The sequence below is a fragment of the Caloenas nicobarica genome, chromosome 1 (assembly GCF_036013445.1).
Source record: "Caloenas nicobarica isolate bCalNic1 chromosome 1, bCalNic1.hap1, whole genome shotgun sequence".
Classification (NCBI taxonomy): Eukaryota; Metazoa; Chordata; class Aves; order Columbiformes; family Columbidae; genus Caloenas; species Caloenas nicobarica.
The window spans coordinates 150688936-150705521 of NC_088245.1; the positions used below are offsets into that span (position 1 = coordinate 150688936).

At 39.3% G+C, this 16586-nt stretch overlaps 1 protein-coding gene across 1 annotated transcript in view; it reads left to right on the plus strand.

Annotated features, from left to right (window-relative positions):
• The first annotated feature begins 7271 nt into the window (after positions 1 to 7271).
• The window catches only part of GCC2 (GRIP and coiled-coil domain containing 2), a 33461-nt gene continuing 24146 nt past the window's right edge, over positions 7272 to 16586 (plus strand). The window contains exons 1-6 of the mRNA XM_065652946.1: positions 7272 to 7356; positions 10238 to 10300; positions 10950 to 11034; positions 12070 to 12137; positions 12966 to 13070; positions 13884 to 16373. Of these exons, the coding sequence (XP_065509018.1) occupies positions 7351 to 7356; positions 10238 to 10300; positions 10950 to 11034; positions 12070 to 12137; positions 12966 to 13070; positions 13884 to 16373 (2817 nt within the window). The 5' untranslated portion in view covers positions 7272 to 7350. The remainder of the gene's footprint in view (positions 7357 to 10237; positions 10301 to 10949; positions 11035 to 12069; positions 12138 to 12965; positions 13071 to 13883; positions 16374 to 16586) is intronic.

Genomic DNA, 16586 nt, shown 5'->3' on the forward strand with positions numbered 1-16586 from the left:
TTATTAGCAATGGGAATTATTCTCTATGATCTTCAGCATTTTCCATTTTATATATTTTGCTTTTCCTTCACAAAATGCCTGTGTTTCTAAGATTTCAATATCTCTCTTTCAAACACCACTGATTTTTCACTATCATGAGAGTGCACAAATTATGCGGAAGTTTAGGTTGGTCTCCCTGAAGAAAATAATCCCACTGGATACTTCTCATTCATCCCTCTCGCAGTGACTTTCAGCATTAACAGAAATATTTCAGACATGCTTTGGGTTTTTGTCTTTGTAAAAGTGCAGTTGATATTGCTGGTGTGTTCAAATAAGCCTCTAACAGAAATTAGAAACCGATAGGAAAAAAGGTCTCAAGATAATGCAGTGGGTGTATGCATAGTATGTTATTCACTTGTCGTACATACATTAATCAATACATAACAATAAACGAATTTAAACGTGATCAAGTATAAATAGAACAACAAAAGAAGCACTTTCTTTTTTCTCGTTTTAATCTGGACATCATAAATGCCATTGAAGTGAAAGCAAAAATATCAAACACCCATTACATCCTTCGATAAAACTTGCCAAATGGCTACATAGAGGCATTTATCTACAATCCAGCTGGGGAGGCAGTAGTCCCTACTGCACCAGGACAAGAAAGTTTTCTCACTGTTGCCTTTTGAAACAGATCATACGATCTTCTGTTAACATTTGGAGAATTCTGAAAGCTGGTATGAACCAGGTCAAGAGTCACTGCTGCGTATACCAACTCCCTTTTCTCCACCGTTGTAAAAGTGTTCATCAGATGCATCACGTTATTACCTCCTCATTTTCTTCACTCTTCTCTTGTGTAAACAAACACACAAACATCCCATTGAGGGCTCTTAGTTGTAATAGGGCCTGGTCGATATCATCAAATAAAGACTAGTTCTGCTTTAGCGTCAGTACCAGCACTATAGCCATGCTTTGAGCTTGTGGGAAATTAACTAAAGTGATTCATAACCCATTTAATTACATACAACTGTTACCAATCCACTTTTGGATTTAATGTGCCACCACTGAGCTTGGCACACAAAAAAGGCCTCAAAGAGTTCCTGCTTAACTGAGTTTGCACTCTGAATGTCACAGGGAAAACAACACAGATGACAGCAGCTGGAGGAAAATACTTGTCTTAATCTCATTGAGTCTAGTTTAGTCTATTATAACATAGAAAATGTTTGCTGGGGTTACTTTCTCTTTGGCCTGTGGAGAGTTCCAAGGATTTAGTAATAGGAGCAGCTGTCAAGATGCACAGTCCATTTCAGATTACCGATTTAATCCAAATATCTAAAGTGAATGCAGTTCTCTAAAGGGTAGCAATATCTTGCATCAAGTTTGAAAACAAACAAAAAGCTTCCTGTTAAACGTAGAAGTTACACTGTCAGTTCCTGGCCCACCAAGATTCCCCCAAAAATGCAGGAAACACTGAAACCAGACACATTGATTTAAGTTAACAGAGATTCCTGCCCACAATAAAGAATGTATCAGTGAATTGACTACCTGAGAAAAAAAATCATCTGGCAGAGATTTAGCAAGGCTAAATATTAGCCCAAGGAGATTTCTGGTACTTGTTTGGTTTTTTGTTTCTGATTAACTTTATTTGCTATCTTACTATTGCCAGTATGAGGAAAAGGCGTTGCCTGCTCTCTGGCATATTTCCATCCTCTTGGGTTGCTCCATGGAATCACGAGTCAGCTTTGTTTGTCAATCTAATCCTCATTCAGTGTCATAAGACCATCAGTAAACAAAAAAACATGCTTAAGGCAGTAGTTTGGTGACATTTTATGAGCAGTGCTGCACAAAAGATCGCACAGATGACCTATTTGCTCCTCATTTGAAATCTCTGAATCTATCAGAAGTGCAAAATGCTGATGGTAGCTGAAGCCTGGTCTGAAAGGGAGCTTCACAGCCACTGCAAAGAGAGAGCCAGCATATCATAAGGGGCTCATGTCACATTGGAAAAGTCACCCTTGCTCTTACTTACTCAGGTAACTCTTTACCCAGCTGCAATGAAGCTGCTCTGAAAAACAGATAAAAAGTAACACAGGTCAGAGGGAAACAAACACTGGATATATGGTTACATAAAAACTGGCTTTTCTTATCCTATTGATATTATCCTTGTCTATATTCAAAAAGTTAATCTTTATGACAAAATATACCTGGCAGGGGGATACAAAAGTGGGATGTTTCTGCTTTTTAAGCCCTCTCAAGCCACCACAGCTGAGAGAGATCAGCCTGTGGATTCAATCATAATTTGCAAAATATTATTAATTATAGCAGTGTAAAACTACAGGGAACAGTGAATTGTTACCTGCGAAAATGATTGGATGTGTAATTACCAGGAAAGTTTGGGCAAGGGGTTAATAGGCTGTATACATCCTCAGTGGGCCTGGAGACCACCGTGCTTTGGTGTCTATGACAGTATATCAACATAGATGTGCACATGCTTCTGGGTAAATGACTGGAGGGTGCCTCCATCTAGAGCACCTTTAACTTACGTATCTTTAGGTTTGTCGGTTGTTATGTACAGAAGAGCTTTAGATGATGTGTTTGTATACAGAGATTGTTTCTTAATACCAACACAAGTTGGTGAGAGGTTTAATTTATTTTTACATAAGATACTGTAAATCGATGAGCACCTGCAGAAGGAGACTGTACATGTTCAGCTAAATTATTTTGAATCAATTTAAATGATTGTCAAGTTTCTGGTGTAAACAAGTGACTCTGTTTACTATGATGACAGAGCCCCGTACAAAGCTCTATTGGACATATGTCCTGAATATAGACCTATGCTTTATTTTCATCCAGTTACCTAGATGCATGATTTTACTAACCTTCTTATACAGATGCAACTTCTTCCATGTCAGTTTCAAGAGGACTTGCGTGGGTTCAGCTAATGCAATCTCACAGCAACTTCTTCAATGTTGCTCCTCTCCTCTCTTCTAAGAGAGTACCTGCAGAGTTTTGATAGCTGAGAAACTTTGCTATTCATCTCTAATAAAGGTTTGAAAATCAGTGTTGATTAATACACATCAGTTGTTCACATAGTTCTGTTTTGGAGCTCTGCATTAACAACTACCTAAACAAATCCTCCCACAGGAATGGCTGAAGATTCCTGCTTTGATATAGATCTTTTTACAGGAACTGCTGTATTAATTCTAGGGTAGTCACAATTGTCCTTTAGCTTGACCGTCATTATCAATTAGGGGAGAATTATCAATTAGGGAAAAATTATCAATTTACTTTCACATGGAATGCAACTATCTATGAGACACAATGGAAGAAGCACCAGGTTTCAAAAAAATAAAGAGACAGAGAAGGGAGCTGTTCTATCTTCTCAGCTAGCACTCAAAGACAGAGGGACACTGCTTTCCTTTCCACTAATTTTACTGTAGATGATCTGCTTCATGCTTGGATTGAAAGTCACTGTTCCTCCGGTTAGGAAACAGACTGCAGACAGGAAGTAGTTTCTACGTAATTTGTCCTATCTATATAGGATGCTACCCTATAATATATGCCTTATATGGTTTTTATAATGATTTATGTCAACATGTTCATAAAGAGCCTTATCTTTACAACAAGGTTAATAATTAATTCTGGAATTTTCCAGAGGTACATTAACATTATATTTTAAGCCTGGATGGAAGCTTTCACTTCCTTCAGGTCCTCAATGAGCGATGCAAGCCTTGTCTCTGTGTAGGCTGCAGGTGAGCCTAGAGGCACACTGTGAGAGAAAGTTAAGCCCTTCATACCCATAGGATGCAACCAAACTGTGCTGCCAGACCTAAAGCCACAGGCTTATGCTGGATAACAAGGCTCTGCCCACCCTCCAGACTGAGCACAGACTTAGGCACTGTGTAGGTGGATCAGGAATGCTGTTATGCAGCAGTGTTCCATGGCTAATGTTGAAGAGACAAATTACTCATCAATTATTTTGCAGAAGGGCTTCAGCAAAGCCTGCTGCCAAGGGCAGTTGGTATTTATCAGCAGTGTGAGCTCAGACTGCCTTTGGGACCGTGTGAAGGCTTACAGTTGAATTATGGCCATCTACCATGATCACAGAGACAGAGAGATTATGTCAAAAGCAAGCCACATTGGGTCCTGCTCTAGTACAGGCAATGTAGGTGTACGTATAGTCTCAGTCTTGGGGGCTTTACAGATGAGCAGTAGAACACCAAACTCCTTACTTTTCAGTTTCCTGTTGCAATTTAAGACCAAAGTTAAGGACTACATATCCAATTTATTTTTTTAATGCCTAACCAAATCCTTCACACACAGAGTAGTATTGAGATAAATATAAAGGACAGCACTGCCCTTGCATCTTATTTATTCATATAAACATTCAGATTAGCCTCCCTTTTACACTTTATTATCCTTTTACACTTTTACAGTTATTATCCTTTTACACTTTATTATCCTTTTTCACTGTACCTGTAGCCTTTCCCATTCCACTCCAGTGGGAACCTGTTAGACCTTAAACCAACCCAACAAAATGGCCACAGTCAGCCAAAGAGTTCACTTGTACTTGGCAAGGAATGTACTGTAAGTTTCCAAAGAATAGTTAACATATACAAATTCATACCCTGCCTTCATTTATACTAATATGGCATGTAGAAAAGAAATAAAAGTAGCTCAAAGCAAGAATGCTGACTGGCCTGGCATAGTGCACAAGCAAAAGAGTTTGCCATCTTCAGAACCTGTTGGAAAGGCAGATTCTACAGTGGGAAGAATTTACATCACCAACTCTTGTATGCTGGAAACACATTCCTCAGTTGACAATTACAGTAATTTTCTCATTCTGTGCTCTTTGGAAAATTCCTGCAGGTCTAATAATTCCCATGATAGTGCACAAGTGTTTGTACCTTGCCATTATGTGAGGGCTAATCACAGCCCTGTGGGACTTGGCCTCTCAACAAAAGAGGAATTTAAATTTTGTTATGCTCTGTCCCAACATATCTCATAAATATCTTGGCAATCTTGTTTTACATAAACAATGCTATTTCAAAAGATCAACTAATTATCTATTACAAAGACAATAAAATTATAGAATAAAGAAAGCATATATTCTTGTTTTTCTTACTTATCTTGTCCCAAATTAGCTGCTTGCAATATATATTATCTTACTGGCTCCTTCTAGATAGGCAAGATGTACTATTCATAAACTGTTAAAGAAAATTATGTAAGATTATAGCAGGTATGAATCAACATTTTTCCCCACAAAATATGGAGCAACTTGTACTTTACTGTAACAGTTGAAACAACCAGCGCTCAAAATCCTCAATCTTTTTTCTTCCAGTTATTCCAGAAACTATTCCTTAACCAGGATGCTTTGCAACTCCTGTTGCAATTCAAGACCAGAATGAAAGACTGTCAAGACTGTCTCATTTGTAAAACATACCTAAATTATATTGCACAAAATGGAGGGAGGTGGGAGGGGAGAATTGGCCTATCTCTGTCAAATACCTGTCTCACAGGAGCAGGGAGCTACATCAGGGGCTGAGTGCTCTCTAGCCAGAATCAGTTTCAGAAAGCCTACAATAAGTGAGCCGGTACTTCATTGTTTACAGTACAAACACATCTGAAACCTCTTTGTGCTTCTGCCTTGAACCATCTCCAAAATCAGTTTCCTCGTTGGCTAAGCGACGAGATGACCCAAGAGTTGGATCATATTACATATTTTCTGATGATAGACAAAACATTGTTTTCTCCGGGGTTTTCCAAAAGAGAAAGTAAGCTTTCCTATTGCATTCTCCCCAAACATCCAACTTCAATCGTACGCTGACCCGGAAGGACAAAGCAGTACAGTATGGCCATAGGTCAGGGTCAAAAGCGTTTGCCACAGGATGGTTCTGCAACGACTGTGTCTAGGAAGGCTCTTCTTGAAGTTGTATGAAACCCCCATATTCAACTACGGCAGTGCAGGCCTAGGTACCCAGTTCAGAGTCTCCCAAAGAGAATGAGGGAGACTGTTTAGTGCCCTGTGAGGCTTCTAAAAAAGTATAATAGAAGTAAAGGAAAAACAGCTTCTTGCAGTTTGGTTAGGGAGATCTATTTCTTGCCAGCAACCTCTGTGAGAGCATGGAACCATATGCTCCTGCTGCAGTTGTGTACCTGCATAGTTTACAACAGACAATAAATAGATATATTGTACAGTGAATGCATTGGAGAACAAAAAAGACAAGGAAATAATTTCTGAGGTGAAGAACCTTTCTACCTTTTGTCACTGCCATTTGAATTTTAAAAGAAGAGTGACAATAAGCAGACTTGGAAAATGCAAGTTACTCTTCCAAAAGCAGCATTTTGACTCACGTTACTCTCTTTTTTTATTAAAATAATATGCATTCTCTCATGACACCATAATTAATTTGGTGATATTCAATATTTATCCAGTGAACTGTAAATAGAATAATATGCGTAAATTGTTTCTCCCAGGCAACTTCTCATTAAAACTCAATTACTTATCACAAAATGTCAAAAAGCATTCAGGAATCATGAAGGGGCATGCCTGATTACAATAAAAAATGTGTGCACTTAAAAGTAGGTATTTCTCCCCTCAAACACCTACCCAAATAGCCATAAAATGTCCTTTAATTTAAAACAAACAAATACACACAGCAGAACTACAAGCCCTAATATCTGGCTTCTGCTATTTGCTCTGGTACAGTCCTTCATATCCGACGTTTGATAAATAACTTAATCACTCTCTGCTTCCATCAAGATATTAAAAACAGGATCCTAAATCCTTAAGTACCTGTCGGAGTACATAGCTGTCCATCTCACACCCTCCTTATGGTGACCGTGACAGACACTTGCCTAATACCAGGCTCCCCACACCGTAAGGTGCCCTTCAGCAGTGCATACCCCTCAGGAGCCCTTCAGGTATAGGGAATGGTGGGGCGCAGGCGTGTTGTAGCCTCTTCCCCTGTGCCGCTTTTACGAGACAGCGTGCGGTGGGCAGCACTACCCGCACCGCCTGCCTTAAGCCGCCTTTCAGGTGGGTTTTGCCGCCGAAGCAGCGTGGCCAGAGCACAATCCCTGCCAGGCGACAGCGGCTGGGCAGGGTTGTACCACAGCCCACCCTCCCCGCACCCCGCCCTGCTCCGCGAGAATGAGCCGTTAAACCGCCGGCGGCACCAGCCAGGGGGCGGGGCTCAGGTGACGGACGTTCTCTAACCCTCTGCCGGCACCGGAGAGGGGAGTTGCTGTGTTACCGCCGTGCGTGGATGACGAAGGCGGAAGTAGGTCTTGCGGGGGGGATGTAGCGGCGCTGACAGCGGCGGCGGCGCTTCCGCGATTTCCCTGCCTCTGTAGCCAGCCGGCTCCGCCATGGAGGTAACCGGGCGAGCGGGGGAAGAGGGGGCGCGGACCCGTTCGGTGGGGGGGGGGCGGGGGTGTCCGTTGCCGGGAGGGGGGCTCGCGACCTTGGGCTGAGGGGCGGGGGTGGAGCGAGCCCATGGCGGGTCGTGCGACCCGCTCCGCCCGCGCGCGCAGCCCCCTCCGCGCGCCGCCAGCGGCCGTTGGCGGGCGGTTTGTCAGCGCCCGCGGCCGCCGCGCCGGGCGGGCGGCGCCGCTCGCCTCGGGGCCCGCCGCTGGCTGCTGCGCGGCTGCCAGCGTGGCGGGCAGGGTAACCCGCGGGCCGCTGCGCGACCTCCCCGCCTGCCCTCCCCGGGGTGGTGCGGCCCCGCTGGGCGGCAGCTGTGGTGGGGTGCGATGCTCGGCCCGCCGCGCTCCCGGCTGCGGTGGGCCGGGGTGGGCGCTTTGACTGCGCGCCGTGGAGGCGTGAGCGCCGGTGCGGGCTTCAGGGGTTGCTGAAGTGCCTCCTGCTAGAAGGTGGGGATGTCATCCTGTTTGTATGGGCTGGGGGAGATCAGCGGGTGCTGACTCAAGGGGAGGAACATTCAGGTGACACACGGTGGATGTGTGGAGTGGTTACTCTTTCAAAGTACCCACGGGTGAACAAGCATTCCTTCCCTACCGAGATGACCTGATGCATTAACAGTATGCCAACTATGAAACACCTACTAAACGCGCAGATAGAATCGCTGAAGTGCATACATCTCGTGTAGCTTTCGTAACCACCAAGGCAAACCCAAAGGCAAAGTTGTAGAGTTTAAAATTCATACATGAAATTTAACTCTCCTTGTAGTTTCTGAGCTGCATGCCTTGTAACTATGACTCTGCTTTCTGAAATGATCACAACTCAAAATATCTTTTGATGTCACTTGATATGATTAGAATTAGTGGTGTCTAAAAGTCACAGACTGCTTAGAAAGTCGCTGTTCATAATGGTCATTACTGCCACAGTTCTCATCAAAGGTCGATATATTGTGTTCATACGTGGGTTAGGCTTCCTAAGAGTATGTTTAGCTGTTGCAAAAGTAAGGGGTAGATAGCAATTAAAATACACAGAACATGCTAAACTGTGGCTTGGAAACACCTTAGTGTAGATAAAGAGGGCTTTAATTAAAAAGAAAAAAAAAATCTCTGCATCTGTCAGTAAAGTGTGGAAGCATACCCCATTTTCAGAATGGCGGAATAGAAACTTGTGAATATTTGCAGGATTCATTGTTGTGCTTAGAAGTGTACTTACTGTCTGCTGGCTCACAGTTTGGATGCAACTAATCAATGAAAAGTTCAGGGTTTTTTGGTAACCATCTTCCTTGTTGTTCTTCTAATTCAGATGAGTGAAACCCTTTGCATCAGCTGCTTCTGGTTTCTATTCCCAGAACAGCAAAACTGGATGCATTCTCTTACATGATACATGGTTCTACCTCTCTGCGTGTTAGCTTAAAGGAGACTGAAAGTAATGTGTAGATTGATCAGACCTTAATGTAGTATGGAGAGGCATGTGCTGTCATTTTCTAAACAGTACATTAAATTTGTTGTACTTAATTATGCTGTGTAAGCATACTGCTTGTAGTGACAGTGTTTTGCTAAATGCAGTGCTGAAATATTAAGAATGTAAATGTTGCCAAAGTTTTGGCTACCAAGAAAATACGAAACTTAAAAGCACCTCTAGGCCATGTGATACACAGAGCGATAACTGTAACTGTCTTTGTCCTTGGTCTATACTTGAACTCATATTTCTAATTATGACCTTTCTTCTTATCTGTATCAGCTGTTCTTTCCATTAGTCAGTGATTCTTCATTCTAGTAGTGCTTAGATCCAGTTTGTTTTTTCCTTAGTTTCTACTATAAGGGGTTTTTTGTTAGAATAAAGAGAGTAGCGAAATAAAAGTGAAAGTATGTGGATATATATATTCACACACACACATAGATATTTAAAAATAGAGCTACTTATATACACACCCTTTCACTTTTATACACACACATCTTATAGTATGAAGGAAAAAGAAGGGTAAGGGTCAAAGCTTGGAAATGCTACCCTTAGTATATTGTGTTTGTTCAATTTTCCTTTGCCTCATCTTATTTATGTTTTTTCATGTTTCCAAGTATAGGTAAGTATATCTCATATAAACCACTATTAATTAATATAGAGTCTCCCAGTTTAGTTCTGTGGAAGTTTACAGTTGCAGGCATTATGTATGCATGTTAGGAATAGAGAACCCAGAATTTGTGGAGCCTTTTCAAATATGTTTGGCAGGCCAGCACTTTTAGTGCTAACCAGTGTGTTTAAAAATAAATAAAGGGGAGGGGAGGGGAGGTGAAGTGAGGGTTATATTTTTTCAAAAGAACCCGGGCTTTGCAGAGTCTTTTCAAATATATTTATTAGGCCAAAAATTTTAGTGATAACCAGTGTGTTTAAGAAAGAAAGAAAAAAAGTTGGGGGGGTATATGTGTTTCAAAATTTCCCAAAGATTGATTTAACTGATATTCCTCTAGTATTTTTTTGTTTATGCCTTTTTAAATAAGTTTTTTAAGAACAAGGTAGTGAGTCACCTGTGTAACCTCTTGGATATAAAATTATTTTTCAGCAGTGTATCAACTCTAGTTGTCAATTCGGTAACGGAATCCTAAGATCATACTGGTTTGGAAATCAGGCGTTTTCTATTCTGTTGTATTGTACTAATCACAACAGACCTCTATCAATTTTTTTATTCTTCTGACTAGTCCTACAGTATATTTTAAACATTTTTCTTGAGCTTTCACTATATTCAGTTATTCTCAGTGTTTGCAGACTTTCAGTTAGTTCCTTTGGTTGTCTTTCATTAAAAAGTTTGGTTACCACAGATGGTGCTTTATTTTGTTGTAGGTCCAAGATGCTGGGCAAGAGGTGGTGGCATCTTCTGTCACACCAGGATCAGGCAAATCAAAGGTAATCAGTTCTCACAAGTGTAATTTATTTGGATAGCAGTAGTTGAAAGGGTTACAGCTTAGCATGCAAGCTGTGAGTAATAGGAAGACAAAAAGGTATTTTTAAACAGTTTCCTGTCTTCTAGACTTCTTGAAAAATTGATTTATAAACACTGGGCTGAAGTGTTTTGGAAAACATGAGGAAAAAAATATCTATCTTTTCACTTCTTGTTATAATATTTGATAATACATTAATAGCCTCCAGTTTTGGCAGTTGTTTATTTCATAATGCACACAGACCTCTTTGCATATGTTGGAAGTAAATTTAAACAATGCCAGTGTTAGGTCAACATGCTATTTTCAGAACATTGTTCAAATTATATTACCGAATTGTAACCCTTCCCAACCAAGTTTTCCTGTCTAACTGATGCTGCTGGTTTTATGCTCTAGAATGATTTGGAGAAGTACACAACTAGGAGTAGTTTCTGTTATTGCACTTGAAATAACAGAACAGCAGTAACTTGGACTGTTACTGTTCTTGCAAATGTGTGGTAAGACCATTTCTTGCCCAAAAATTTAATGTCTTAGGTGTGAGATGCTAAAATGCCCTGTTTTCTGCTTACCACTGGGTTGGAAGACGCTGTCTTCTCTAACATGTACTTTTTTTACAGCTGGACACATTGCCCAAAGAAGAGCTCATCAAGTTTGCAAAAAAGCAAGTGATGCTTATACAGAAAGTGAAGTCAAGATGTACAGGTACGTTACTGGAAAAAGAACAATTTTTGCCTTAGTGCTTAGTACTATCTGACCTTACCTAATATCACTGCATATTTTGCTGGGTAGATTTGAATTCTAGGCAAAAATCAAAAATGCTTTTTTGCAGTTTCTGCAGTTTCACTGTTTGGTTGGTTGTGGTGGGTTTTTTTTTTTTGTGGGAGGATAAGGACTGAAATCCTTGGAGCAAGGGAGGGAAGAAAAAGAAGCATTGCTTTTCTCAGGTATTAAATTAATTTTGATCCAGCAGTATGGCATGGTGGAACAATGCAGCTTGTGCAAGAGTTGAAGCGGGACTTGTCATTGTCTGTTCCCCATGTCAGTTGCAGAGAGATCTGTTGCTTTTCAGGAAGCAGATGGGAGCTGGAATGTCTCTGATAGATTTTGCAGAATTAGTACTGTTGTAGAGTACAATGGCTTCTTTAAAATACTTAACTAATATTTTAACTAATATTTGATCATTTGCTTCTTTAACAAAATCGTAAAATATACCAACAAAATTTTTGTGTGAACCACCTAAAAGTATCCTGTGTAAATCTGTGCTCTCATGTGCTGTCCCTTCAGTGGCCCACTACTTGGACTGGTGTCACTTCCCCTTGTTTGGAGCTACAGTGGTGCTGACTGGTGGTACCTGCCTAGTGAAAAAAAATAAGGGTAGAGATGGGTTATATTGGGCTTTTCCTCAGTGGGGTTATTAATAAGATCTTTTTCTTCTGCCTGCTGCCTATTTTTAGACAACCAGTAGGAAAGTAATATCTTTTCTCTGGCTTAAATTGATCATGAAGTAGAAGATAAGACAATAATAAAAAAAAATTCTATCTGTCTGTTGTCTCTCCACCCAAACACGGAGGCTTTGCTTCCTCAGGAAACCATGCTAAATATCAGGACTGGAGAAGTAGTGCTGAATGTTTGTTCCCCTTGAATAGGAGTATTGTTAGGCACTGGATTTACTAGTAATTTGCTACTGCAATGGAGTATAAATTCATGCCGTGAAATTTCTATACTTCTTTTTTTAAGAACTAGAGAAGGAGATTGAAGAACTCAGATCTAAAGCAGCTACTGGAGGAGCTGATGATATTATTCAGGTAGGAATGTGTAATGGGTTTCTAATGTATTATATAATTTTAGCTGAAATATATCTACAGAAATAATTTGTGATAAATAGTAAATACCTTCAAAACTGTTATTCAAATTGAATGTAATCAATTTCCAGGAATTCAAGAGACTTCCTAAAACCCCTTTTTTTTTTTTTTTTCCTTCTCCTGCCAAATTCTTACTCAAAAACACTATCAGTTCTGTGAGGAGTAGTACAGTATGTTACCATTTCCTCAGCAAGACTTTTTCCTTGTGTAGCTGGTTAGACAGGCTTTTGTTTATTTAGAATGACCGCTGCAGGAAGACTTCAGCCATTTAGAAAGCTTCAGAGACAGTCATTTGATGAGATCAGAAACAAATAATTAAAGTTGCACGTCACAAGCAATACTTTTAGGAAAGTAATTGGATTTTTTTCAAGTGGCAAGAACATCTGTGTTTCTCAAAGTAAGGGTCATATGCAGCATATTAAAGTGGACGTTGGCAATGAGGAGGAATTTATCAACTGGAAAATTGTTTTTAATAATTGTATGGAGATTTCTTTTCTACAGAAGGAGAGCTCCCCCCACACATGGTGATAAAAAGTTAGCTGATTAGAAATACAATTTTGGACAGAACCTATTACTCAACATCATTGTTTTAGTCTGCCTGTTCCATATCTGTCATATTTAGCTTGAAAGTAACTTTTAAAATCAGACCAATCTATTTAATTGATAAAAAGAGTCGTGACCGATATGTGAGTTCCTATGGTTTGCAAAAATCATTCAGGCTTTCATTGTTAAGAAACCCTTCTTTCAGTGATCTTTCTCCCTTAAAATTAGGCTCTCACAGAAAGACTGGATGTTGTACTTCTGGAAAAAGCTGAAAGTCAGCAGCAGTGCGTAGCTCTGAAAAAAGAAAATATTCAAAGAAAGCAAGAAGCAGAGGTACTGGAATGAGCAATAGAGCATTAAAAATATTTCAGAATTATGTTTATTTTCTAGTTTTGCTTGTTGTGTATTTCACTTTCATTTTATTTTTTTTTCACTTAACTGTGTTCTGTTTTACCTTAAAAAAATCTAAAGGATTCATATGTTAAAGCATTTTGTCTGTACCCTCTAATTTATAGTTTTTTTGTAGGACTGACAATAAATATAAAATTCTTATGTGCACTGGCTAGTTGCACAACGGTTCAAAAAGAATTCAATCAGTGCATTAATAGCCTACATATGTGATAGCTTGAATCAGTTGGCTCTGTATTTCCATGGGAAATATGAGGTTTGCATTCAGATATTCATAGGAAGGAGCCTAGCAGCCAAGGTATTTAAATTATGTCAGTAATCTTAATTAATAATAAAAGGAGTAATCTTAATTGATAATAAAGTGAAGATTGAATTGCTTGCAATTGATGAACATTGTTATATTCCAGATACTTGAATTTGATGAGCTAAAACTAATTTGGTCTTTAATACATTATCAGAATAGTTGCTAAAGCTGAAATCTATCATGACCAATTTATGAAATTATGCTGGTAAATGTGATTTAAGACTTAGTTTTCCTTTCCCATTCTGCAAATGTTTTTGTGCTCTTTTAAGTGTCTTCTGAATTGAGTTGTCCTAACATAGAATTAGATATTTTAAAACCATAGCAATTTTTAAAACTAAGGGCTCCTAAATCTTCTAATTCATTATTGTAATCAATTTATTTGGAAATTCTGTGTACTAAATTACCAGTATTTAATAACTCGCATGTTTGTTTAGGCTGCAGTGGCTAAGACGGAAGAATTGCAGCAGCAACTGGAACAATCAAGTATTGACTCTCTGGAAGAAATAAAAGCTCTGAAGAGTGAATTAGCAAATGCACAATGCAAATACAACGAGGACTTAACAAAGCTGAAAACAGAATTAGAGGAACAAGTGAAGAAACAAATGGGGCTGGTGGAACAGATTGAATGTCATAGTGATAGCCAAAAAGAAGTTAAAAGCTTACAAGATGATGTCCAAAGAATTAAATCTACTTATGAGGAGCAAATTTTGTGTCTGAGCAAGCAGTTGGAAACTGTGAATGAAGACAAAAACAAAGAACTGACAAATCTGCAAGAAACTATTAAAAGCAACTCTCAGTGTTACCATAATGAAATCAATAACCTGAATGAAGAGCTTAAAAAATTAAAAATTGCCCATCAGGAAGAGGTGTCAGAGTTGATGCATCAGATCGAAATATTGTCTAAAGAAAATGAAGAAAAGCAAAATCAAATAAATCAGTTACAGCACAATTTGGCAGAGGAGAGCTTAATAAAAGAGAAAAATATAAAGGATGAAATGTGTGCTTGTACTGAGCAGCGTGAACATGACTTGGAGCAGCTGAGAGAAGTCTTAAATAAAAATATAGGAAACAAGATAGATGTTGTGGATACACAAGAAGAACCTCTTGTAGAAGTGACAATGGAAGAAAAGGTTAGGCACCTGGAGCATAGCTTAGAAGAGCTCCAGTCCCAACATAGTATATTAAAAGATGAGTTAACTTACATGAGTAATGTTAAACTAAAACTGGAAGAGGAAATCCATCGCATAAAGGATGAGTACTTTCATGAGCGGGAAGACTTGGACTTTAAGATAAACGAATTGCAGCTTACTAAAGAAGATTACTGTTGTGTAATTGAAAAACTGAAATTGGAGCTTCAAGCAGCAAGGGAGCACTGTGAAACCACTGTAAAAGAGCATAAGTTAGAGACTCAAACTCTGAAAGAGCAACATAAGAGAGAAGTTTCTGAACTAAATGAAACTTTATTATCAGGTTCTGAAAAAGAAAAGATGGCGTTAGTTTTTGAACTGCAGGAACTTAGAGAACAACTTGAAAAGCTAACTCAGGAGAAAGAAGAAGCAGTATCCAATTACAACAGCCTGAGAGAAACAATGGAAACTCTACAGACTGAGCTGGGGGAATCTGCTGGAAAGATCAGCCAGGAGTTTGAATCAATGAAACAACAGCAAGCTTCTGATGTCAATGAACTGCAGCAGAAACTCCGGGCTGCTTTTAAAGAAAAGGATGTTCTTCTTGAGACTGTGAATCGCCTCCAGGAAGAAGCAGAAAAATTGTCATCTAGTCAGTTAGAGATCAAAGAACTTAAATGTAGAATTGTTAGTCTTCAGGAGGACAAAAACACAATAACGCAATCTGTTGACCAAAAAGAGACTGCTATAAAAGAGCTGGAAGAGAAAATCATTGCTCTTACTGATCAAAACAAGGATATTTTAAATGAAGTAAAATGCTTGGGTGAAGAGAGAGAAAGCCTTCAGGAAAGGTGCAAGCAAGAACAAGGAAAAATTCAGGAACTTCAGCAAGAAGTGGATGTTGCTAATCAATACAACAATAACCTGAAGAAAAAGGTGGAGGAATTAACAGAGGAACTGAACGAAGCTTTAACTGGGAAGAGTGAAAATGCTCGAACGCTAGAGCAACTGGAAAACCAGATTGAGTCTTTGTTGCGTGAAAGAGAGAACCTTTCATCTGAAGCGTATAGTCTTCGTGGGGAAAATAAGAAAATCATTCAGGAAAAAGGTGAATTAAGTGAAGAGCTGGAAAAGATTAAATCTGAAAAAGATGGTTGGTTAGTGTTGAAGGAGCAGTATGAAAATTTAGAAAAGCAACTACAAACGATGACTGCAGAAAAAGACCAGATATCAACAGTGCTTGAAAGTGAAAAAGTGCACAGATTTCTTGTAAGAACTCAGCTGTGCCACTTAATTGAGCAAGTGGGGTCCAATGTTTCAGCTGCTGATGAAGAATATGATTCTCTTAGCCTGTTAGAAATTGCAAATGAACGCTTGGCAAAAATGAAAGAAGAGCAGTGCCTTGCTCTACAGAATGAGGAGAAAGTTCTTTGTTTGCAACGGGAGGTTGAGCGACTAGAGGAAGAAAATGCAGCTCAATATACAGAACATAGATCCCTGATCCAGGATTTTGAAAAAGAAAAGGATCTCTTGAGAGAAGAATTGGAAGGAGCGTTGTCTGAAAAAGAAGCACTTCAACATGATATCCAGGAGCTGAAGAATGCTGGTGAAAAAACAAGGATTGAAAATCAAGATCTTCTGGCTAACATTGAAGAGATCACTCAAAAACTTGCTTTTTATGAAAGTCAAATACAAGAACAGCAAAAAGGATCAGAAAAACAAGATGACTTAAATTTCATTCTGGAGCAAAAGGAAACTGAACTTAGAACTGTGAAAGACGAACTGAGTTCTCTAAAGGTTATATTTTGTTATTGAAGTATACAGACTAAACCTCTAAAGTCTTCAGAATTAAGGTTCAAAAAATACTTTAAATTCTGTCTTTCTTTTTTCCCATGGCCTCAAAGTGAGTTTCCCTTCTAGAAAGCACATGTTTCTGAGTTTCCTAACACCTCAGAATTCCCTCCCCGCAGGAAAAGATATCTAAAACCAATCATAATGTTATTTTGACAG